At 42.3% G+C, this 25,330-nt stretch overlaps 1 protein-coding gene across 1 annotated transcript in view; it reads right to left on the bottom strand.

Annotated features, from left to right (window-relative positions):
- Positions 1 to 25,330, bottom strand: part of RAPGEF4 (Rap guanine nucleotide exchange factor 4) — a 464,996-nt gene that overhangs the window by 71,517 nt on the left and 368,149 nt on the right. Inside the window, exons 20-22 of the mRNA XM_029605798.1 lie at positions 24,415 to 24,503; positions 9,281 to 9,311; positions 4,488 to 4,566 (exon numbers count right to left, since the gene is read on the bottom strand). Of these exons, the coding sequence (XP_029461658.1) occupies positions 4,488 to 4,566; positions 9,281 to 9,311; positions 24,415 to 24,503 (199 nt within the window). The remainder of the gene's footprint in view (positions 1 to 4,487; positions 4,567 to 9,280; positions 9,312 to 24,414; positions 24,504 to 25,330) is intronic.

Below are 25,330 nucleotides of genomic sequence, written 5' to 3'. Positions count from 1 at the left end.
GTGAATGACTGACCCAAAATGATCCATAAATGATTCATAAGAGGAGTCATAGTCAGATTCTGAATCAATGTCTAGAATATTTGGTCCAAGTGAAACTGACTTTCCTTTAAATTCCCTCGGAGATTCAAGTTTTGCTTATTCGCCCTTTGATAAGGAAGAATTAGAGACAGAGTCCAGCTGAGTGCAAATCTTTCTAAAATTGTAATGCACTGTAAATCTTGTGGAGTAATGGATTTAATGTCCTTTATATATTTATGTATAAACTCTAATCACATCTTCTGTGCAAAAGCCAAAATAGATGGTGCCAACAGCTTGTGCACCAAAGAATCTGAGGACAGCAGTGAGGACATAGGAGTTTCTAAGCGGCAAAGGTTTCTGCACTGATTTAAACATGCAATGCTCAGATTTATGCACCCATGGGGACATTTCCTTGTCTTTACTTTAATGCTGAACAGAAGATGAAGAATCATAACTTCAGTGCTTTGTTGACTCTGACCTCTTTTTCTTATGAGGTACTAGTCTATCTGAAGATCTTTTTTTATTTTTTTCAGAAAAAAGATACCTCATACTTCAGTTTAAATTCCCTGAATTTTAATGCTCATGGGGACATCTTTCCACATGCCCAATAGTTACTTACATCACCTGAAGGGCCCAAGTAGCTAACACAAATGTCATGCAGGTTCATGCTACCCATCTTATGACTTGTAATGCCCCTTACCTCCAAGTGCTTGCAGCATAGCATCCCACTCTGTGCTGCATCCAAGGGCCATGTATAGTCATCCCTGCACCCTTAGGGCACTGGCTGATGATATCATATCCTATCTAAGTAATTAAGGAAGTCCCCTGTAACCAGCCAGTGCCATTGCAACAGGTCTTCCTGTGTTAGCTGTCGGTGCTGTGTTGCTACGGTTCCTGCCTTGCCCAGCCTTGCCTTGCCGTATTCATGCATTCTCCAGCCATGCTTTGCCGTGTTCCTGCCTTGTCTAGCCTCTTCTAACCATGCTCCTTCCCTGCCCTGCCTCTCTACCTTGCCTTGCCTTGCAGTCTTTCCTCGGACTGTTCTTCTGTTGCTGACCCAGACTCTTCTGACCTTGCTTGATCTCTACTTGGACACCAATTTTGCCAGTTCTCTGCCAGCCCTGACCCTTGCCTGTTCTTGATGCTGCCTGAATTCCAGCCCATCTTGGTCCTGTCTGTCTCCTCATTCCTTGCATCCCACCAGAGACGTCTTGCCAACCTGTGAGTTCAACCTAAGGGGGGGGGGAAATCTTGCCTTGTGGAGTTTCAGTCACCATCTGCCAGAGCTTGCTCTGTGTTCACATGCCGCAGGCTGCATCAACCTAGCAGTGGCCCAAGGGCTCACATCCCCCGGAGCGTGACAAAACCAATGTGATGTGCAAACGAACATTGGTATAAAAAAAAGCTATAAATAAATAAATAAATAAAACTGCATTTAGCACAAAGTTTGAACGATTGTCTTTCTTTTATGCCAAAAAATAACAAAGGTTTATATATAAATATATTTTAAGAGACTTGATAAGAAAACAAAGAAAATTAATAGATGACCTGGAAAGAACAAAAAATCATGGGAGCCCAATGGCTATGGGAGACCAAGATAGCTGCTGTCTAGAGTACATGCTTAGACGCTCTTTCCGGTACTCCTATAATTTTTTCTAAGATTTACCAAAATGCCTCATACAAAAAGAAAGGCAAGGCTAAGAGAAGCCTTAATGTCTTCTCCGGTACCTGATTTTCGCCAGCCACGGATTAAGCTGTTCTTTAAGAACATAAGAACATAAGAAATTGCCATGCTGGGTCAGACCAAGGGTCCACCAAGCCCAGCATCGTATGTCCAACAGAGGCCAAACCAGGCCACAAGAACCTGGCAATTACCCAAACACTAAGAAGATCCCATGCTACTGATGCAATTAATAGCAGTGGTTATTCCCTAAGTAAACTTGATTAAAAGCAGTTAATGGACTTCTCCTCCAAGAACTTACCCAAACCTTTTTTGAACCCAGCTATACTAACTGCACTAACCACATCCTCTGGCAACAAATTCCAGAGCTTTATTGTGCATTGAGTGAAAAAGAATTTTCTCCGATTAGTCTTAAATGTGCTACTTGCTAACTTCATGGAATGCCCCCTAGTCCTTCTATTATTCGAAAGTGTAAATAACCGATTCACATCTACTCATTCAAGACCTCTCATGATCTTAAAGACCTCTATCATATCCCCCCTCAGCCGTTTCCACTACAATCTACACCGGAGAGAGGGGCCGCTTTGGAGCTGGGTGGGGAGTGAATGCCAGCTACTTTGGCCGAAGAAATATCCTTGAGCCCCAGTGCGCCGACAATTCCCCCACTGCCTTCAACAGCATTTGAATTTCAGCAGACGGATTTATCAGCATTCTGGAAAAATGATCCAAATAATGAAGAGAAATCTATTGCCCCGAAAAGAGATGCCATTTTGACGCCGTCTTCGGAGAGTACTTGTTTATGAGACTCCACGGGCCCCTTGGAAGTTCTCCAGATTCCGGAGTCTGTGAAGAGCAATGGGAATCCCATGGAAGAAGGAGAAGGTGACTCCAAGGTATGTCTGATCTTACAATCTCCTCTGACCCAACCATCGGTAATAACTTTGGACTCAATATGGAATGCTTTAACTTCATTGGAAAAAGCTATCATTTCCTTAACACAAGTTGTGAAAGATTCTATTAAGTCATCGAGAATGGAATCTTGAATAATATGTTTAGATTCTAAAGTGACAGAAATGGATTTAAAATTATCTTCTGGTGAAGCAATACAGAGTAATCTGGTATAGTCAGATATTGTTTATTCTAAAAAGTTGGAAAACATCGAAAACTTGCTGAGAATTCAGAAATTAAGGGTCTTGAATTTCCCTTACTTGAAATTAATCCCACCTCAGGATTTGTTTAATAATTATCTTACACAGATCCTTAAATTCCCTAAAGAAGCTGTTCCAGCAATAACAAAGATTTACTATCTTCCTTCATCTCTGTATGTTTACTGGTGATCAAGATGTTTCTTTAAGTATCTCAGATATCTTAGAACTTTCACAAGAAACAGAAATACAAACAAGAAGGACATTACTAGTAAATTTTGCATTTCCATCAGAAAGAAACTCTGTTTTAAATGTTTTCTTTCGGAATCAGGCACAACTATTTCATGGACAGAAAATTTGGGTCTATCCAGACCTAAAAAGGATTACTCAAGAAAGACGCAAGAAATTTTTATTTATGAAACCAGAAACTATATCATGTGGTGCTAGATTTTGTTTGCAGTATCCATGCAAATGTCTACTCATTTATCAAAATACTAAATATTTGTTTTTTGAACCATCTCAGTTAAGAGCGTTCTTGGACTCACACTCCTGATATTGTCTTCCATGGATCACGCGGCAATTTAAAGTTAATGCAGTGGATATCTAGACAGCATTTCTTTTTGTGACATTTCCTCTGATTTTGCTCTAAATAATCCTTGGTCTCCCCCTTTTCATTATTATAAGTAGAGATACTATTATTATTATTTTGATTAATTTTGCTTAATATATGTGATTGGTAATCTATATTATACAGTATCTTTTTCTGGAGCAAGACATACTTGTGTTTATTTGAAAATGCAATAAAAATAAAATTATTAAAAAAAAAAATCATGGATGCCCGATAGAACAGAAAAATCCATCCTTTTCCCTGGCAGAAGAAAAATGACCAAGGACACTTGCCTGGTGTGGCTGTGTGAGAACTCCAGAAAAGTTTTGGGGGGTTTTTGTCTTTTAAGAGCACATCCATGTTAGCACCATCAAATGATGTCACCCACTTGTGTGGCTGAATTTGTTCCTGCTTGTCCACAAAGAAGATAAAAAGCCCTGTGGCATATAAAACTTCCTGACTTATGAAGGCAATTAAAGCAAATGCCTGGATGGACATCTATGAACTGGAATCTTTACACAAATCCATTAATACCATTAACTTCCAGGAACTCATCCAAATACATTTTTTAAATATTTATTATAGAGACCAGAACCATTTCATTTAGTAACATATTCCACAACTTATTTACACTTAGTACAAATAATCCTTTCCCTTGAATGGATTTACTGGAAAAATGAGCATCTGATATCAGCATGGCTTGTTGCTTCTGGTCAGAAAATGTAAACTATTAAAGAAGTCAGGGATCGCTTAGATTTTTCAAAATCTGGGCAAAGTGATTTGAATTAAATCCATGTCACATTGGAATGGGGGCTGATATAAATCAGCCAAATCTGATTCTCTGCCTCTAGTCTGACTCAGAGTGTTTCTGAGTTGAATCCAAACTGGCCTGTCCTTCTCTACTTTCTAGGAGTATGAACCCTGAATCAGTTTATTAAACAGGTTGATTTGGAGTTGATGTACATGTAAAACACCTTAAGATTCTTCCTTGCTGCTTAAAAAGGCAAAGAAAGATGTATCGATTGCACCACCTTACTTTCATCAGTACTCCTGATTGGTTGCCGCTTCTGCAATCTCTCATCACCTGTGCTAAACTGACGCAATAGGACTTTGTGCTGTAGACAAAAAAATGCATGCAATAAATTAATTTAAGGAAACTTTTCTAAATCTAAATTGCCAAAATAAAGAATGAACAAGTTTAGGCTTGGATTTAATTTCTAGATAAAAGTAGGGCAAATAAAGTCTGCAGGTCAGTTTGTTTGCATAATTTTAAAATATTTATTACAGAGGCCAGAACCATTAGAAGCAGGTCGAAAGTTATCTGGCTAACTTAGGGCTGGATTCATCAAATTGCTATAAATATAGCAAAATAGTGCCTGTGCTAAAAAAGGGCATGGTTAAGCAAAGTTCCTATCTACTGCATTATAGAGGCAAATTTATGAGTGGCGCATTGTGTTATTGCGCCATTGCGTAGTGCATTATGTCAGTGAGTCTCGCGTCATTTTACACGTCGTGCATAGATTAGTGTGTGGTGCGTTTTTTTTTCTAGTTTATATATACTGGTTTCCTGCAGCTGCCTCTTTGAGGGTGTGTCAGGAGTTTGGAGAGAGGGGAGGAGAGTAGGTGTGTTAGTGGTAGTTGGTAGGAGGTATTTCGTGATTTCTGAGTGAAGTGTCTTATGGCTTGTTTTTCATCTGTTTCCCTTTCCTTTAGTCTATTGTCTTGATTTGTTGCATGAAAGGTTTTGTTAGTTTGTCCGGTTTGTCTGTCTTTATGTTTAGGTGAGACAGAAGAGGAGTGGTGGGGCATGGTGGTGAGGCAGAAGAAAAGAGATGAGGAGTGGTGGTGAGGAGGAAGAGGAGTGGCGAGGTGTGGTGGTGTTCAGGAGTGGAGAGGATGGAGTGTGAGAGGCAGAGGGAGATAGCAGAGGAGAGGCATGAGCAGAGGAGGGGAAGGAGGGAGGAGAGGAGGAGGGAGGATGAGGGCAGGAGTACTAGGGGAAGGAGGAGGAGGAGGAGAATGGACAGGGACTGGAGTAGAGATAGGGAGGAGGAAAAAGGATAGAAGGAGGCAGGAGGGGGAAGGGATAGGCAGGCAAGTCCGTTGGGAATAAGACGACAGGCTAGGGATAGACAGAGAGGGCAGAGGGGAAGGGAGTTGGTAGGACAGGTGAAGGAGTGGGGAGAGGAAGGGAGGGGAGAGAGGAGTGGGAGCGAGAGTGAGGAAAGGGAGGACACTTCTCTGGAAGCAGAGGTGGCACCCCCTTCAGGCAGCCAAGCAGCAGGGTGCGTTCGAGTCTGGGCGTTGAAGTTCAGAACACTGGGAAAGTAAGCGATGGCATAAAAGCCTCTCTTCAATTATATTAAGTCCCGAGGAAATGCTATGTAGCAATTCATGCGGTCAAAAGGAGCTGATAAGACCTGGTCCAGACAGTGGGAAAAAGTGATTTGGGACCTTCCCCCCACGACCCCTACTGTCATTTGGAAGAAGCCCCTTGCCATGAAATGCAGGGTGGCCAATAGTTTGGTGAGTCCTGGCACAGCATGGGACCTTTCTGTGACCAGATGCAGATCCCCTCTGATTTCGTCATATAATTCCAGGATAGCCCGAGAGCTGAGGTGATACCTGCTAACCACATAATCCTCTGGCATTCCCAGCAATGAGGCTTGTGAAGGAAAGATGCACTTCCTGTGTCTCCTCCACCGCCTGCATGCCAGGTGCTTCCATGGCACACAACCCTCTCCCTGCAGAGCCAGTGGCTTGGGCTCCGGTGCAGAGACTTCCCTAGGAAGGGTTGGAACTTCTCTTGCTTGTTATTGTGGTTATTGTTCCTCTTATTGTTGTCTGCGGCAAGCCGCCTGAAGCATCCAGTATCACCCAACAAGTAAGCTTGCCACAAACATTATGGGTTTAGGAAGTCAGACCAGGTAAGAACAGGTGTTTTAATTGGACCAAGAGGGCCTGGTAGGTGTGTGTGTGTGATAGAATACCTCTTTTTATCACCAGCAATAATTGCTGCAATAGACGCGTCTGCAGAAACAGCTGCGGTTGCATGATAAAAAGTTTTTTCGCATGATACCGCAAATAAAAGGTGTAGTTATTTCTGACATTAAATACCGCGTTAGTGTGCATTATTCTTTTGTGGAATGCATTAGGACACCTTAATTTGCATTAACACCTCCCACTTGCATTCTAAAATGAAAACTTGCATGCTGGCTTGCGTTGCACTATTTATCACACGCACAATGCGTGTTAGACCACTAATGCAATTTGATGAATGACCTGGTTAGCTGGTTATAACTGGAAATCAGTTAAGTTACTCAGATAACTTTATCCTGCCTCAGAACTCCGGAATGCTTCTTTATCTGGCTAGATTTTAGCTAGATAATGGCTTATCCAGCTAAAATCTAGCCGGTTAGCATTTATCTGGATAACTGGAGAGTTATCCAGTTAAATGGCTTTGAATATGGACCTCCTTATTTTGTGAAAATCTTTTGGAAAATATCTTTTTCTTTGGTTATAATTTTCATGAAAGATGCCAGATTAGCACCATTAATTGTAGGGATGTGCATTAGTTTAAAACAAAATGGTGTTTTTATAACAAAAAAGTCAATTTTTTCGTTCATTGCAAATGGGAAAAAAACTGAAAATCAACTTACCCAAAAATATCTTAACACTTTTGGATATTTTCCATCCATTACAAAAAAAGGGGGACAGCCTCAGGCCTGTGGCCACTGTGAGCAGGACCTCCCCGGTTCCTTCCTTTCCCCTGCAAATAGGACGGGGCTGGGGTCATAACCTCCCTAGGCTAAGCTGAGTGAAGCTGAGCTAGGGCCTCCCTAGACTCCTTCATTATAAGCTAAGGCTGAGGCCTCCCACTTACCCCTTCCATGAGTCAGGGTCTTCTATACAGAAAAGGGCAGGAGTGATGCCCAGTTGCTCTTGCCCTGTTGGCTCCCACTCCACAATGGCGTTGGCTAGCCCTGAGGTCAGTGCCATTTTGTTGTATGATGTATGATGCTGGCACCATTTTGTTTTACAAACATAAAACACTGACACCTTTCTCAGAGCCTGCCAGTGCCATTATGGGGCAGGAGCTGGCAGAGCAAGAGCAACTGGGGAACGCTCTTTCTGCATGAAAGATCCCCGCAAAAGGGGTAAATTGAGTCCAAGGAGACGAGAGAGGTCCTAACCCCAGGTCATCTGTGGGGGGAGGGGACTAGAGAGGCCCCATCTTGGCTCAGTCCAGCCTTAGGAGGCCCTGATGGGCTTATCTGCAGGAGAAGATGGGGGTAAGCAGAAGGGTCCAGAGATGCCCCAGTCACTTTAGGCAGCAGTGGGGGAGGAGAGCATGGAGGCTCTGTTTCGGTTTATTTTGTTCTGTTTTTAATGTTTAATGTTTATTTTGGTTCAAGAAATTAACTAAACTTTAACCAAATCAAAACTCAAATTTCAAAAACACTTGAAACAAAAAAACAAACTGAAATGAAAATGTTCCTTTGCACATCCCTAGTAAAAAGCCAGTTTCTCCAGTTATTCATACAACAGCTGCAGCACAGACAATAGAGGTGTTTGACCAAGCTGCCCTATCGAGGCGACTTAACATTGCTCTGGAGGAGCTGCCTCTCGGAATGGAGGAGTAGCCCAGTTGCTAGAATAACAGCTGGCAAATCAGCGAATCCAGGGTTCAAACCCCCCTGCTACTTCTTATCATCTTGAGCAAATCACTTTACTCTCCATTGCCACCTCAGATACAAATTTCGGGGTAGATTTTAAAAGGTGCGCGCGGGAGTAGATTTGTTGTTCACGCAACCCGGCGCGAACAAATCTACTCCCGATTTTATAACATGTGAGCGCTACCGTGCGCATGTTATAAAATACAGGGTCGGCGCGCGCAAGGCTGCGCAAAATCGGCAGCCTGCGCACGCCAAGCCGCGCAGCCATCCTCCGTTCCCCCCCACCTTCCCCTCCCTTCCCATATCTAACCCACCCCCCCCAGCCCTAACTAATTTCCCCCCACCTTTATTTTACAAGTTCGCCTGCCCAAGGCAGGCGTAACTTGCGTGCGCCGGCCAGCTGCCGGCGCGACATGTTCCGGTCCAGGTGCTGGTCCAGAGGCCACGGCCATGCCCCCGACACGCGCCCCCCCCAGGAAAGCCCCGGAACTTACGTGCGTCCCGGGGCTTGTGTGCGCCGCCGAGCCTATGCAAGGTAGGCTCGGCGCGCGCAGGGGGTGGAAGGGGCAGCTTTTCGGGGGTTACGTGCGTATCTTACGTGCGTAACCCTTTGAAAATCTGCCCCTTAAGATTTAATTTACTAAGCTTTTTTTCCCACAGACACACAACGGGGAATAAGTCTTAGTAAATCAGGATCTTAGACTTTTATATGTCCTGGGGAGAGGGAAATACCTACAGTACCCAAATGTAATCTGCTTTGAAGTGACTGAGCATTCACAAAAGGCAGAACATACATAAAAAATTAAATTAAAGTAGGTAATAAGAAGGTAATTTAGTCTCTTTGTCCAATCATTTCTTGGCTTCTGTGCTAAAACTGCCTAACAATGCTGTGCCATTGGTGATGGTGACAGTGATTTTATACTGGGCTGAGGGCAACAATTTATTTCACATAGGGCAACAAATAGTTTTCAAATAATTATTTTACCGATTTTTAGTTACTATGGACTGGACTCAGATCCAGACTAATAACAAACAGATTGCAGTTTTGTACCAATCAACTGAGCCATCCGGTTTGAGGGCAATGAATTGCTTAAGAAGATAATATCTACACAGGATAATTCACTACTTTAGATGATAAATATATGTTATTTACCTTCTTTTGTGGTGCCTTGGCTTCTTCTGAACTATAAAAACAAATGAAGCATATTTATACATATCAAGTAAGAAAAAAAATCTCTTTTCATTCTATGTTACAGCCTGTGGAACTATGTCAACAATCTCATTTAGTCAATCCCATATGTTTACACTAAGGAAAAGAACATTATTGCTTACTTATGGAGTAAATTGCTAAAGTTGCACATTTCAAAATAATCTGCTAACATTCTTGGTGACTGGCATGGAGCCAAGCACTAGCCTAACACTAGAATAACTCTTCCATATTTGTAAGTAGGAAAAAATAAAAAACTCGGTAAGGAATGCGTTTTTACTATAGCAACTTAATTACTTTGTTAAATAATACTGTACATAAATCTGTCACTACATAGGGCTAAAGTCTGGGTTATAGAAACTACAGGCAGGATTCAGCTCAAATTTCCAAAGTGGACACGGAGCTTATATTTCAAACTCATTTCTAGTATAGCATTTGACATTTAAGTGGATGCTAGTATTTTATAAACAGTGTGGTGGCAGCTGCATAGTTTCTAAAGTACCATGTAGTCCTGCTCTGAAAGTACGCGCATATGTTTCAGTACATGCAAATATTTTCAATGCAATAAAACACTTACTTCTTCTACCTAGTTTATAAACATACGTGCGAATATTTTATGTGCAAAACAAATTAAACAAGTTTGTGTAATAACCCCGATTTATAGATGGAGGCAGGAATTTTATAAAGTATGTAAGTATACTGTTTTGAAAATACTTGTGCACATGCTTGAAGTCACCAGCTCACCGATACCTCTGCCAGTTCACCCAGTCTGTCTCCAGTTCACCCAGACCCCAGCACTTCACCCTGAACACCCACCAGTTCACCAAGACTTCCCACCCAAAAACTACAGACAATAGACAAGTCCAATTTCATTTGTGCCAGTCAATTAGCAGGGGTAAAAGTGAATGAATAGGTTCAGTACAATACATATTTTGTAAGCAACATATGTATGTGTGTGTGTATATATATATATATATATATATATATATACAGCTAGCAGAGACTGCAGTGTGCAAAACAACTCCTTTTCATCACTTATAAGGTCTAAAATTGTTGACTGATGTCAATTTTACAATGAATACGTCTGAATGTGTCTATAACACCACCCTAACCCCAACCCACCTCCCGAAAACTCACCCCGATTCAAAGTGCCCTCTTACAATGGTCCATATATAGAGTATCAGACATTAATGTACGTGTGCCCTTCCTGACTATTAAACATTCACATAGCACTCGCACGGCCCACTTACGTGCCTCTGTGGCCGTTTTTGTGCGCTCAAGACTTCTAAAATCTACCTCTTCATGAGTATAAATGCTTTTGAAAATTCAGCCTCTAATGAAATGATCTAAGAGCCTTTTCAGGTAATTCCTTCACAGCTACTGTCCCAATTTTTCTAAAATGAGGTGTCGTTTAAAAGCCTATGATATATATATACTGTACAATCTTATCTCCAGGTCAGCACATCATGAATTTGACCAATGATTTCATATTGAAAAAGATGAAAATGATTACCGCATCACACGCCACCTTTGTAGTTGCTAAAGAATGTCTTTGAGGACAATTCCATGCACTGTGAGAGTGCTGTGAAATTTCATTTCCATGAATCAGGTTCAGTAATGTAGGCTCAGACATGGAAAGTTCACGCCATTGTTCTCCCTATAAGGCAGGATCCATCTTTGAAAGTAGCCAGGCGAGCCCATACTCATTACAGGGCGTTTTCTTGCTCTGTATCTAGTTTAAGGAAGTCCATGCTCATTAAAGCTCGTAACACCAGAGATCCACTTGCCTTTAAATAAAGACTTGGCTTTTTAGATAGACATTTAATCTTTGATTTTATGCAGATTTTCTGTGAGAGATGGAATTCCTTACAGTTGGAATTAATTATTTGCCATTAAGAATGGATTATTGTATTATGGCTAGGAATGCTGGGAATCATTTCATTAGGTTGTATGTAGGTTTTTATTTATGATTTTATTTGAATTATGAGTAATTAATATTCAATAGTTTTGGATATTTGAAGGTTGTTTTATAATTTACTGTACTATCAGTTGTATAAAGTATGCTCACTTCTGTTGATTTTGTGATTCTGAATGCACGTACGTATCAATTTTTGTTACGTTCTGCTTTAAGAGTGGAATAAACGTTTCTGTAATCCGTAAAATCTGATCACACACATCGTGATTCTTTGCTTGGACCTGATTTTCTTCTGAGGTTGTCCACTTTCTATTTCCTCCATTTTCTGGTCACTTCATGAGCTCTGACATTGTGTCTTTCCTATCTTTTCCCTTCCCGTCAATTCATCAAGTAAATCTAAGCATAATCTTCACAACACACAGATTCTACTTTGTGGGTATTGCCATCTAATCTCTTTCATTCTGTCACATAACAATTCTACAACTACTGTCACTTGTTTTCCAGCCTTTGCCATTCCAATCAAATCAGTCATGCCTAATTAGCCATCTGTGCATAACATACTCCCAAATGCAGAAAGGAAATCCAAAACGAAATACCTCTTCCCCTGATTTTTCAGTTCTTGTTCTCTTGGCCACTTGACTGTATGCACCACTGACCCAAAATTACTATTCTGAACTCTTTTTTTTTTTTTTTTACAGTCCTAGTAAGCTTTCATACTCAGTATCTGACTCATTATCTGGTCTCCTGCCAGCACCAGTCCTCAGCAGCCTTCAAACTGCTCATTGTACAAAGTTCTTTACAGGAAAAAGGGTCCTGGATATTTAATCATTTTTTTTAGACCACTACGCTCAGTCCAATAATGACATCTCTTTACAATGCTGTCTCCCGTTTCCACCAGTCTTCACTTTTAATTTCACCTTATTTCCCTACTCAGGCCCTTTCTATTGATCCTCTCTTGTTAAATTACTGAAGGTCATTTGCTCTCTTCTGGTTCCTATCTTTCTGTCTCTCAAGGAGAATACATGTTTCCTCATTTCTTTTTTATTATTTCTTATATTTTCAGTTAGTTTCTAAGGTGTGAAGTCCTTCTTGTACTTTTCAAAACTATGGTACACTCAGTTAACAAAAGGTTTGATTAAATCTCCTTCGTCAAGGAGCTTTTTATCACTTTTCTTCTTAGCTACATCTAAAATCTTGCAGAAGGCTCCACAGTTCTCCCAATTTCTGGACTTAAACTCTCTTTTCCAATTCTATAAACTTGGGCTTCTGGAAACTATTTTCCATTGAGACTGTTTTGGTGTTTATATTAAATATCAACTTGACTAAACACAGTTCTCTCTTATTTATTCTTGTTCTTCAAAATCTTTTGGCTGTCTTTAGCACTATAAACTACTTTCCATCTTAACCTGGATATTAGGTTTATCCTGCTTTTTCACCCCATATCTCCAGACTATTTCAGTTACTGGTGAATGGTTCATATTTTATTTTATTATTTCTGTAGACGTTTCTCAAATTATTTTTTTTTGTCCTCTCTTTTCTCTGTCTAATCATATCATCTTCTGAATGCATTGCAGGCATTTCTTTTGTGCTGATGATATTCAATTTTTCCTTTTCTCCTCTATCCTAAAACTGTGTTAGATCAATCTCCTTCTCTTTCTGTAGTCTTAAAGGCCTGCAACTTAATATTCAGAAAAGGTCGAGCACATAAATTAGGTGCCTAAGTTAAGTACCTAGTTTCAACCGATCTAAAGCACCTTAATTTTGGGATGACTATGGGCACCTAACTTTAATTTTAAGTTCCTTAAACTAAGGTGCCCACATTTATGTCAGCTGTTGCTGGAAGTCAGCGTCAAGTTCCTAACTTTGTTCTACTGACCTAATCCCACCCATTTTAAGATTTTCTAAATCTAGGGGCCTAAATTTAGATGCCCCTATATGGTAAATATTAATTTTCCATAGTTTTTGAATATCAGGTACCTGAATTTTCTATTCATGGGAAAAATTTTTCATGTATAAGGCCTCTAGCTAGGATCTCAATATATCACCTTAAATTCTAGCCATTCAAGATTGATTCTTTTTGTTTTTCCTATCTCTTCTTTTTCACTCACTGCTTCTTTGTGCTATCTCCAGTTTGTCTTCTTTACCAGTGTTAACTGTGCAGCAAGAATTTTAGTGAAGTGTATTGCCATATTGCCCAACTCATTCCCTTGTTAAAAAACAGCCTCACTTGTTACCCATCGAATATTGCACCCAAACTAAAAAATTAGAACTGTCCTATATTTATGTTCTCCCCACCTTATTTGGAATTGCTCACTTATAGCTGCAATCCTAACTACTGCAAGTCCCTCAAGTCCAAAAAATGATTACATTAGTTATGCCAAACACTTGTGCAATCTCTTTTTATATTTTGCTCATTTTCCTTTCCTAAGGAACAAACTATAGCTACAACTCTAGCATTCCCTTTCTCATGATATTCTTCTCCTGCCTTAGGGCTTTTATATTTAGAGATGCCAACTGATAACATCACATCTGTTTACCTTGTAATTTACTATGTGTTTACTATAATTTACTCTGACCTTCAGTATGCTCTCTAACTTTGTATGATTGTTCAATACTAATTAATGACTGCAAGATGCCATGTAAATAAGGCAAAGGAGAAAAAAAAAACAAATTTAGTGGTGCTTCCTGGATGCTTTGCCAATAGTTTTTGCTTGACTCCCAGGAAGGCAGCAAGCCCCTTACCAGCAAAAGTTTCTAGTGAGCTGCTGGAAACTCTGAAGCTGACATGGGAACTGTTCCCCTTCCTTTGAGAATAGGAACCAAGGAAAGATATGGGGGTCAGAGGAGAAACAAAGGTAGTGAGGAAGAATATGGGGGAGTTATAAAGTGAAAAGGAGTAACATGGAGGAGAGGCGGAACATGGGGGGGGGGGGTTGTGGAGAAGAGAAAACATGGGGGAGATATGGAGAAAAGATGGGGAAGATATGGGAAATGAGATATGGAAGAAAAGAATGCAATTACAGGTAAGGCATGGAGGGGGAGAAGAGGAACATGGAGGGAAGAGCAAGAGGGGAGGGGAGATGGGGTAACTTTTCTAAGGAGGACACTGCAGCTCTATGAATGTATACATATGGGGTACATTTTCAAAGGCTTGGGCACCTTTTACTTGGGCAATAATAGAGTTAATATCCCTAAATCTGGCTATGTGAATTTTTAGCCACTAGAAAATATGTGCCTACTTTCATAATGCATATACGTTTGGTCACACAGAAATAAAAACGTTGCAGGGGGTTGGGGAAGCACCTTTCATAGATATGGTTGGAAATTAAGCAATAAGGGTCTGATTTTAAAAAGCATTTACACACTTAAAATTGGGTTTTACACGTGTAAATGCACTTTACTCATGGAAGTGGGCTTTTGAAAACTACTATAATATCTGCCATTGAGTTATCCATAGCGTTTCCTGCACAAGTGCACTTTATGCAGGTAAATGGTTTTTGAAGATTGCTACGATAGTATGTTACATTTACATACATTATTCCTTTGGAAATCCACCTGATACATTTCAATTTAAAAAATGTACACAAATAATAGACATGTGTTGAGGCATGTACTTCATGCCACCATGTCCACAAATACTTTTAGTGACTTAAGTGAATGTAACACAAATGGGCACCTTGCTTTTGAAAATTGTTTTATTTGTCTGGGCTGAAAGCTGATGAGGAAATACCTAGAAAAATTCATAGATCAGCTCATTATGGGCTGAATTTTCAAAAGCATTTACATGCATAAAACTCAGTTTTATGTGTGTAAATGGACTTTTGAAAATTGCCCAGGAGACTGCTTTTTCAGGGAAATACAAAGGAGGACTTTTTGATATTTACATGTACATGTTTATCTACTCCCCTCTTAACTTAATGCTCCTGCATTTCCTATAGGGAATAATAAGAATGGATAGTTTGGGGTTAGGATACATTTGCTATCATTGAAACTATATAATACTGTCAGGTTTGACAGGGCTTAAACTTGCAACCCAAGGGGCTGGGAGCTAGCATACCTGTTAATGGAGTCACAGACTATTTTGGAGTGCTCAAATCACTTCAGCTTCTTACTTTATTTACAAGACACGCTCAGGAGGGGATCCATTGGTCGAGCACAGGACCCACCCAAATTGATTGGAGCTCTCAAGCAGGGCTCTGGCACAAGCTCATTGTTAACACAAGAGTAGTCTAGGAAATTTTCCTGGAACTCCTGATCCTGTGCTTGGCCCTCTGTGCCTTGAACCTGAACTTCAGTTTCTAGACCATGCTTCTTTGCTGTGCTGCTTCAAATCCTGCAATTCTGCTCCAGTTTCAGGCATCACTCCTGCTCCAGGCCTGCATCTTGTCCCAGTCCCAAGATTTGCATCTTTCAAGACACTTAGGGACCGATGTAATACAGTGTGCTCAGGCGAGTGCACTGTATAACCAGCACTCGGACGTGGGTTAAATAGGCGCTAATCCACCCCCTAATGCAATAGGGGGATAAGCGCCTATTTAACGCATGTCCAACGTGGAGTGAATGCAATAGCGCTCATCACATGCACATGCATGTGAATGAGGCTATTATTCATTCACTCCGCATTAAAAAAAAAAGGTGTGCATCTCAGACGCACATTTTGCTCTCAGATATTAATGCCTGCCGGTAAACTCGGCATCGGTTTTCATAACTGGCCATCTGCCAGTAATGAAAACGGACGCTGATAAATGCGCACAGTGCACGCAAGGCCCAGCCATGCGCTTAAACCCAGCAGTGGCCGGTTATGAAAACTGATGCCGAGTTTACCGTCATAGGTTTTCATGACCGGCAGCCGCGGCGGGGTCGCGTTAGCAAGGAGGCGCTAGGGTTGCTTGCGCAACCCCCTAATTTGGGTACAGCATGGCGCCCCCCTTGAGGGCGCCAAGCACACGTTAAGAAAGCGGGCGCTGACTTTTCAGCGCCCGCTTTCCGCGCTTTTTATTGCATCGGCTCCTCAGGATGATAACACCCATTGAGCTATCTTGAGATATATGCTGAGCCCGTGACGGGGCCTCTCTGAAGAAGTTGCCTACAACCAACCCAAAACTAACTCAGACAAGATGAAGGCTGCCAGCCAACCAGACCTTACAGAGGACTTGGTCTCTGCTATGCATATAAGCCTGGAGTTTAAAAAGGCTACGTGCGTAAATTTTGGGTTTAAGTGCACGGCCGGGCCTTGCGCACATTGCGCATTTTACAAAAGGCCCGGCTACGCACGTAAACCCCAGTATGCGCAGAAGTGCCGGGCCTCTCCAAAGGGGCGGGCTGGGGGGCATGGTCTGGGCAGGGAGGGAAATTGCGGTGGGGGGGGGGGGGGGGGCCGGGACAGCGCCATTAGCTGCTGTTCTGGGGAAGCACACACTGGCAGCCTGCCAGTGCACAGATGATTACTTCAATTCCTTAATTGGAGCAGACTGGGAGGGAACTGGGGAAGCCCTACTCGCGTTGCTGCCTGTTGCTTTGTAAAATCCCCCCTCCCCTGCACGCAAGTTGCGGGCCGCCCACACGGACTTTAAAATCTGGCGCGCATGCTATAAAATCGTCGTGTCCATGTGCGCTTCCTTTAAAATCGACCCCATAATGAAGACTCAGCTTCATCACATTCAACATCGGGTGGTTTCACTTCAGAAGGGTCCAACTCCAGTCAGGGCAGAGCCACTCCAGTCAGCCTCAGATGCCACTCCCGGACAAATCTGAGAGCATCTGGAAAATGTTCAGAGAATTCCTGACTCAGTATTGCTTCCTATTTATGCTGCAGCTCTCAACCTACAAAACAGATTAATTAAAGCTGGGGTCTCATTATCAGCCTGCTAACTAAAGATGCCCACATCTGAGCCGTGCTCTTAATGGAAACCAGACCCATTTTTGATAAGTGAGAATAATTTATAGCAGCCATATCCCAGTCCTTTGGAGAACTAGCTAGGATACAAACTAGGTAAACCTGAAACAAGGGCAACAGAGAGGAGCTAACTATATAGCTAAGTTTCATAGATGTGCAGCATATCTTGCTGGAGGGAACTGGCATTGCATTCACATTTCATGGAAAAGTTGACCAGTCATATAAAAGATGAATTTTCTTGGATGAAATTTCCTGATGATCTTCAATCTCTGATCAGCTTATGCATCTGTATTAATTGTGACCTTGCAGAACACAAACTCAAAAAGGATCACATGTCCCCTGGTCAGGGAGCAAATAACCTAACTTCTAGAATAGCAGAGACCCTTCCCTGTTAGTTGATGGTATCCAGAAAGGATTACCTACCAAAGAAATGCATAGATGATGCCAAGAAGGATTATGTTTATATTGTTGATGGGAAGGGTATTCACTACTCGGATCCCAAAACAAGAAAGGCCTGCCACTGGAAAATGAACAGTCTCAGCTAAGACAAAGAGCTGGGACACAACTAATGGGCATAGGATCCTGATTCTAAATGCCATAATTGTTCAGAATAGATACCCTCATCGTAAGAACAAAAGAACTGCCATACTGGGTCAGACCGAAGGTCCATCAAGCCCAGTGTCCTATTTCCAACAGTGGCCAATATAGGTTACAAGTATCTGGCAAGATCCCAAACAGTAGATAGATTCCCTGCTGCTAATGCCCAGGGATACATAGTGGTTTTCCCCAAGTCTACTTGGTTAATAACAGTTTATGGTCTTTTCCTTCAGGAACTTGCCTAAACTTTTTTTAAACTCAGCTATGCTAACTGCTTTTACCACATCCTCCAGCAACGAATTCCAGAACTTAATTATGTACCAAGTGAAAAATAATTTTCTCTGATTTGTTTTAAATGTACTACTTACTAACTTCATGGAGTGTCCTCTAGTCTTTGTATTTTTTCAAAGCATAAATAACCGATTCACATTTACCCATTCTGTTCCACTCATAATTTTATAGATGTTTATCAACTCCCCATTTCAGCTGTCTCTTCTCTAAGCTGAACAGCCCCAACCTTTTTTAGCCTTTCTTAATAGCCTTTCTTTGGCCACCTTTCTCTTTCTCTTTTCCAGTTCACCTATATATTTTTTTGAGATGCAGAAACCAAAATTGCAGACATTACTCTAGGTGAAGTCTCACCATGGAGTGATAGAAACATTATGACATTCTCCAATTTATTCTCCATTCCTTTCCTATTAATTCCTCACATTGTTTTTTTGACCACCGCCACACGCTGAGCCAAGGATTTCAAAATATTGTCCATAATGATGCCTAGATCCTTTTCCTGGAATTTGGAATTAATATTGTGTAATTACAACAGGGGTTACTTTTCTTTAGGTGCATCACTTTCCACTTGTCCGCATTACATTTTATCGGCCATTTGGATGCCCAGTCGCAAGGTCCTCCTGCACTTTCTCATAATTTGATTTTGATTTAAGAACTCAGAATAATTTTGTGTCTGCAAATCTGATCACCTCACTTGCTGTTCCCTTTTCTAGATCATTTATAAATATATTAAAAATCATTTCATCCCAGTACAAATCCCTGAAGCACTCCAAACTTACATGGTCCACTGGGAAAACTAACCATTTAGTTCTATTCTCTGTTTCCTATCTTTTAACTAGTTTGCAGTCCACCGAAGGATATTGCCTCCTATCCCATGACATTTTAATATTCTCAGAAGTCTCTTATGAAGGAAGGACTTTGTCAAACACCTTCTGAAAATCCAAATCCACCAGCTCACTATTATCCTCATTTTTATTAACTCCTTCAATAAATGTAGCAGACTGTTGAAGCAAGAATTCTTTTGTGCAAATCCATGCTGTGACCCATTAAACCATGTCTTTCTATATGTTCTGTGATTTTGATCTTTAGAATAGTTTCTATGATTTTTCCCAGTATTGAAGTCAGATTGATGTTACATTGGCTACCCTCCAATCTTCAGGTACAATAGATTTAATGATAGGTTATTAATTACTAGTAATAGATCTGCAATTTCATTTTTTAGTTATTTCCAAACTCTGGGGTGCAAGCCATCTAGTCCAGGCGATGTGTTACTCTTTAGTTTTCAGTTTGCCCTATTACATCATCCAGATTCACCGTGATTTGTTTCAATTCTTCCAAATCATCACCATTAAATACCATTTCTGGCAAGAACATTTTCTCAAATCCTGTTTTTTTTTCACTATGGACTTGTCTTCCCTAAGTTCCCCTTTAACTCTTCGTTCAAATATTTCCAAGAAACTAGATTTCCAAGGTGCCTACAATCTCATCTATGTTATGACCACCGGCCGCGGCAGTCCGCAGCAGGCTCAACTCATGTCATGTCATGCCTGGCTCTCTACCTCCGGTACTCTTGCAGCAGTGGCCAGTCACAACCGCTGCATTCCTCCTGGCTCCCTGCACGCCACGTGGTGGCCAGGATGCCACCGACCAGCGTTCCAATCCTGGGCCTCTCTAGGCGCACATGCGTGTGCGCGCTAACTGTCCTTCCTTTAAAGAGCAAATGGTGGGAACTCCAGGTTCGTCCCCGGCTGATGACATCACTGACCCGGGATATTTAAGCCTCACCTCCAGCCACAACTAATCGACTTGGCAACGAGTTCCTTGGTTCCTTTTGGTACCTTTTTCTCTCCTCGGACCAGTTGTTCCTGCCATTGGATCTTTGCACTTCTCCTTTCGGTTTCCTGCTGCAGCACTTCCCGCTCCGTGGGCCCTGGCTCAGCACTACTTCATCTGGACTCTCTCTCAGCGCTCCCCGCTCTTCGGGGCCAGGCTCAGCACAACCTTACCAGGACTCTGCCTCTGCACTTCCCGCTCCTCGGGACCAGGCCCAGCACAACCTTACCTGGACTCTCTATCAGCGCCTCCTGCTCCACGGGTGCTGGCTTAGCGCTACTCCATCAGGACTCTCAGTGCTTCCCACTCCTCAGAGCCAGGCTCAGTGCAATCTTACCCGGACTCTCTCTCAGCGTCTCCCACTCCGCGGGTCCTGGCTCAGCGCAACTTACCCTGGACTCTCTCTCTCAGCGCTTCCTACTCATCAGGGCCAGGCTCAGCGCTACTCTACTTGTGAGTCCCAACCGCAGTGCCCGCTGCTCCTTGGGACCCCCACGGCACTACTCCTTGAGGACTTTTGCTACAGTGCCTTTTCTCTTCAAGAGTTGGCTAATATAGTACTCCACCAGACTGTGTCTCGGCGCCTTGCTCCTTGGGGTACCCCTCTGTGCTACTACTACAGAAGGTCTTACACCAGCTTGCCGTGTCCCAGGCAGAAGCCCCTGTGCTGCTACTCTCCAGGCACCTGCTACAGCGGGCTCCCCGCTCTAGCCCTTATCCAGTGTACTACAGTTTGTGCCTCCACATTGCATCTCCTCTCCTCAAGGCCACTCCCATGTGGTTCTGCTCTATTCCCTTCAGAGCTGCAGTGGCCCTGCATTCCCTGGGACTTTTTCTCCTCCTCCCTCCGAGAGTGCTCCTGTCTCGAACTGTGCCTGATCTCTCTGACACTCTCTGCACTCACTCGCCTACCCTCTCTGGGACCAGCCACACAGGGGCGCTCCTAAGTCCTGCCGGCCCCAGCAGCCAAGGGCTCAACCTGCGGGGAACAAACGTCGGCACAGGTGAAGGCTCCAACTCGCCTCTGTTCCCGGCCAGTCTCGCCTCCCGACGGTGGGGACCTGTGGGGCCCAACCCCTCAGGTAGCAACAACCCCACCTCGGGCCAAGGGTCCACAATTCCTAACAATGTAGATTAGAAATGGAGACAAGTAGAAGATGGTCTTTAGAACACAGTATAGGCATGTTGAGGATTGTGTCATGCCCTTTGATTTCCACAGTTCATACACCATGTTCGAGCACTTTGTTAAATGACAGTTTTAGAAATGTAAGTAGACTAATTTGTTGTCATCTAACTGGATGATATTCAAGTTTTTCCATAGAACCAATGGAACATGAATAGCATGTGAGCCTCATATTAAACAGCCTCTGAATGCAGAAGCTGTATGCCAAGCTGGAAAAATGTGTGTTCGATAAATAGACCACCAAATACTTAGGACACATTATTGGATCAGATGGGCTATTCATAGATCCTAGGAAGATCACAGCAGTTACAGAATGGCTAAGGCCAAGAGAAGTTAAGGATACAACAGTTTCTAAGATTTGCAAATTTCTACAGAAGATTCACTGAAGGATTTTGAAATGTAGTGGTGGCCATCATAGGTCTCCTACAGAAAAGAGTCCATTTTCAGTGGATGGCAGAGGTCCAATGGACCTTCAATGCTCCGAAAAAAGTAAATGCCTCTGCACAATTATGGTACATCTAGACCCTACACAGCCATTTGTTTAGAGATGGATTCTTCCTTTACAATGTAGGAGATGTCCTAGCCCAACATAAAATACTAAGGAGCCTCCTCCAACCACATGCATTCTACTCATAAAAGTTAACTCAAGGTGAGCACAATTACAATATCTAAGATAAGGAGTTGCTCACCATCAAAATGGCATTCGAGAAATGGCACCATGTGATAGAGAGTTCATTCTTTCCAGTTCAGGTCTTCAGTGACCACAAGAATCTGAAATATTTAAAGACAGCTTGACACCTGAATTCGAGACAGGTTCATGGGTTGTTGTTTTTTTTTTTTACCAGTTTAACTTCACTCTGACATGGCAACTCAGGCCAAAGAATGGTAAATCAAACACCCTATCCAGAAAAGATGAAGACAGTACCATAGAGAGTAATAAACCTCCAGCAATGATGCAACTGGAAACATTTGCAGTGAACATAGTTAGCTCAGATTTTATGAAAAGAATGAGAGAGAAATCAATTTGCGACACATTTACGACAGAGAAGGTGCTACAAATATTACGATCCAAGTAGAATCATGACTTGGCAGGAAGACTGTCTTTATCAGAAAGATTAGTTGTATGCACTGGAAGGGGCACTGAAATAAGTTTTTCTCATTTATTATGACTCCTGGCTAGCAGGCTTCTTTGGTAGCTGCATTTCAATGTCATTGACCAATTGGTGCTTCTGGTGAGTAGGCAGCAATGAAGATGTCAGGAAATATGTAATGTTGTGCAATGTCTTTGCTCAAGCAAAGGTAACATGGGCAAAACCTCAAGACTTTCTGCTACCCATCCCCTCATAACCATGATAGAAGATGTCCACAGATTTTTTTTTTTTTTAAGAATTGATGCTACTGGCTCAAGGGAACACCACAATTTTCATGAAAATGGATTCATGAAGATGTGATCCACTAGACCTACTACATTTGCTTACCAACTGCAGATTAATGGCTAGAATGAGAGTCAACCAGATACAAAAGCAAACTAATCCATCAGGATGACTGGGTGAAACTGTTGCCTTCAGCAGAATTCATTTAGAACAATGCTATACCAAAATACTCATGAACTTTGCAACTAGGTGGGCTACTGACATCTGGCCCCTTAAAGACCTGCAGATTAATTAAACCATAAATTAACAGGCTGCTTTCTGACTGAGAAGCAAACTAGCCCACTCACCCTTAGATTATGACTCTTGTCATTGTTCTGGATCCACCTGGTGTTTCATGTGGTGTTATTAAAATCCATTCCCAGGCTGTCAGATGAACCCACCACCAGCAGTGATGATCAATGGCTAACCAGAATTTACTCCAAAATGGATCTAAGATTCCAAGAACATTCAAGGCTGGCTCAGTATTCTAACTGAGTGGAGGTGGGTATGGTCTAAAGATAATGGGGTAGATTTTCAAAGGGATACGCGTGTAAGATACGCGTGTAACCCCCGAAAACCTACCCCTGCGCGCGCAAGCCCTGGGACGCGCATATGTCCCGGGGCTTCGAAAAAGGGGCGGTCCAGGGGCGAGGCTGTGGGCATGGTGGTGGTCCAGGGGCGGGGCTGAGTGCTCCGGCACAGTGGCCTGTGCCAGGGCATGGCGCACCGGCAGCCAGCCGGTGCACGCAGGTTACGCCTGCCTTGGGCAGGCTTAACTTTTGGAACAAAGGTAGGGGGGGATTTAGTTAAGGCTGGGGGGGCGGGTTAGATAAGGGAAGGGAGGGGAAGGTGGGGGGGGGGACTGAAAAAAGTTCCCTCCAAGGCCTTGGAGGGAACGGGGAAAGCCATCGGGGCTCCCCTCGGGCTCAGCACGCGCAAGGTGCACGTGTGCACCCCCTTGCGCACGCCGACCCCGGATTTTATAACATGCGCATGGCAGCGCATGCATGTTATAAAATCGGGTGTACATTTGTGCGCGCTGGGTAGCGTGCACAAATGTACCCCGCACGCGTAACTTTAAAAATCTGCCCCAATATGTGGAAATTGTCAAAGAATGTGTAAGCCAAGAGACTTATAAAGCTCTTTTATCAAGATTACCCTCAGAACCCATATCTAAGGGCCTCAGGAATGGGTCCTTCGAGTCAGGTGAAATACTGTCAGGTTCAAGGGGCTTGAATCTGCAACTTTAGGGACTGGAAGCCAGGAATTCTTGACAAAACTTCAGTACATTATCAGTCTTGGAAGAGTGGAGAATATTTATTGCTTAGTGAAGATCATCATAACATCCTTAGTGGAAAGACAACTTTGAAATCTGGATCTGCCATGATTCCCTCAGAGCAGCTAAAAAGTATATGTGATATTCACAATATGCATACTTTTAGCAGAAATATAAAGGGGTATTCTATATTATTAGTTCTATGTATGTAGTCGAGGAGTTTATTTTGTGCTTTTTCTGTTTCACAGATGTACCAGCTATCTGGACCCCATATTATATTTGTGGTTTCAATGTAAGCATTGTTGCCGAAAGATGGCCATGTCAGTTTATGTATTTTAATGCTATATGGGGTGTATCACACTGTTTATCTTACTTATACCATAAAGGGTTTTATATTGTTTTTATATTTTTTTAAAATTTTTCATAGTTATTTATTTCTTTTACTGCTGAGTTCACCTTTTAACATCATTTTATAGTAATTTGCCTCCTTTTTTCTTTGCTTAGTTTTAAAATACCAGATCCTTATTCAAAAAGTACTTCTTCCTGTCCTGCACCTATGCAAGCAGTCTTTATTGAATGAAGTACTGCATCCCTTCTAACTTAATAGTATCTCATGAAAACTCTGAACTTGACAGATATTTAGTGTATAAAAACAAAACAAGAAACTAAGTCATCCTTACAATTTTTTGACAGTTTTTTCTAGCTCTGGGAGCTGCTCTTTCAGTGCAGGAAGCATCCTGGTGTCATCTGATACAGATACATAAAATTCCTGTGAATGAGAAAGACAGGTTTTCATTTGTTACCGATGATTGTATTTTATAGTAAAGGTGAGTGAGGCTCTGTAAAGGAAGCCATGTTTCAGTTTGCTGATTTCAAAGACATATTTCATTATTTAGACACAAACAGGGTTCACGGATGTGTAGTCAATGCTGTGGCCCTGTAGAAGTCACATTGGCTTTGGAACACTCTGCCTGGCAGCTTGTTAGCCAGTGAGAAAGACTATTGTGAATGACAGTTGGACGTGTTCTCCCTAGCCCTCGGGATCCCTACTCCCAGTTTATTTATTAATCCATAGGTTTTTTTTTTAGGCATGAGCATTTGTTTGTTACGAACAGGTTTTTCATATTCGTGGCATTTTTTTGGGGAAAAAAAACAGGCCTCCTGAGGCTCTGATTGGGCCTCCCCAGGCCCCTGGGACCCCCATTCCTGAGCCACATAACTAATCCAACCTGCCTGGGGAGCTCCCACCCTGGCCCCCAATTACCTCCTTTCCAGTTCCTTGTTCCACAAGGGCAAGAGCGATGCCCACTCTCTGCCACCCAGGTCCTAGAGGATATCACCAGTGAAAATTCACATTCATAAAAAACTACCTATGGATCAATAGATAAACTGGTGCAAGGTATATCAAAATGGTACTGTCTGCACTGAAGGAAGGCATCAAAATGACGTCACTTTGGTGCCATCCTCTAGGTGGTCAGAGCCATTTTTACAGTGCCAGGACCAGGTGGGAGCAAGTGAGCATCATTCCTGCTCTTTTGGAATGAGGATCCATGAAAGGGATAAGTGGTAGCAGGCCTCAGCACTTTTAAATGGGAG

Source organism: Rhinatrema bivittatum, chromosome 6 (assembly GCF_901001135.1).
Source record: "Rhinatrema bivittatum chromosome 6, aRhiBiv1.1, whole genome shotgun sequence".
NCBI classification, from domain to species: Eukaryota; Metazoa; Chordata; class Amphibia; order Gymnophiona; family Rhinatrematidae; genus Rhinatrema; species Rhinatrema bivittatum.
Note: the sequence above shows the minus strand (reverse complement) of the source record. Positions and strands in the feature narration are given on the sequence as shown.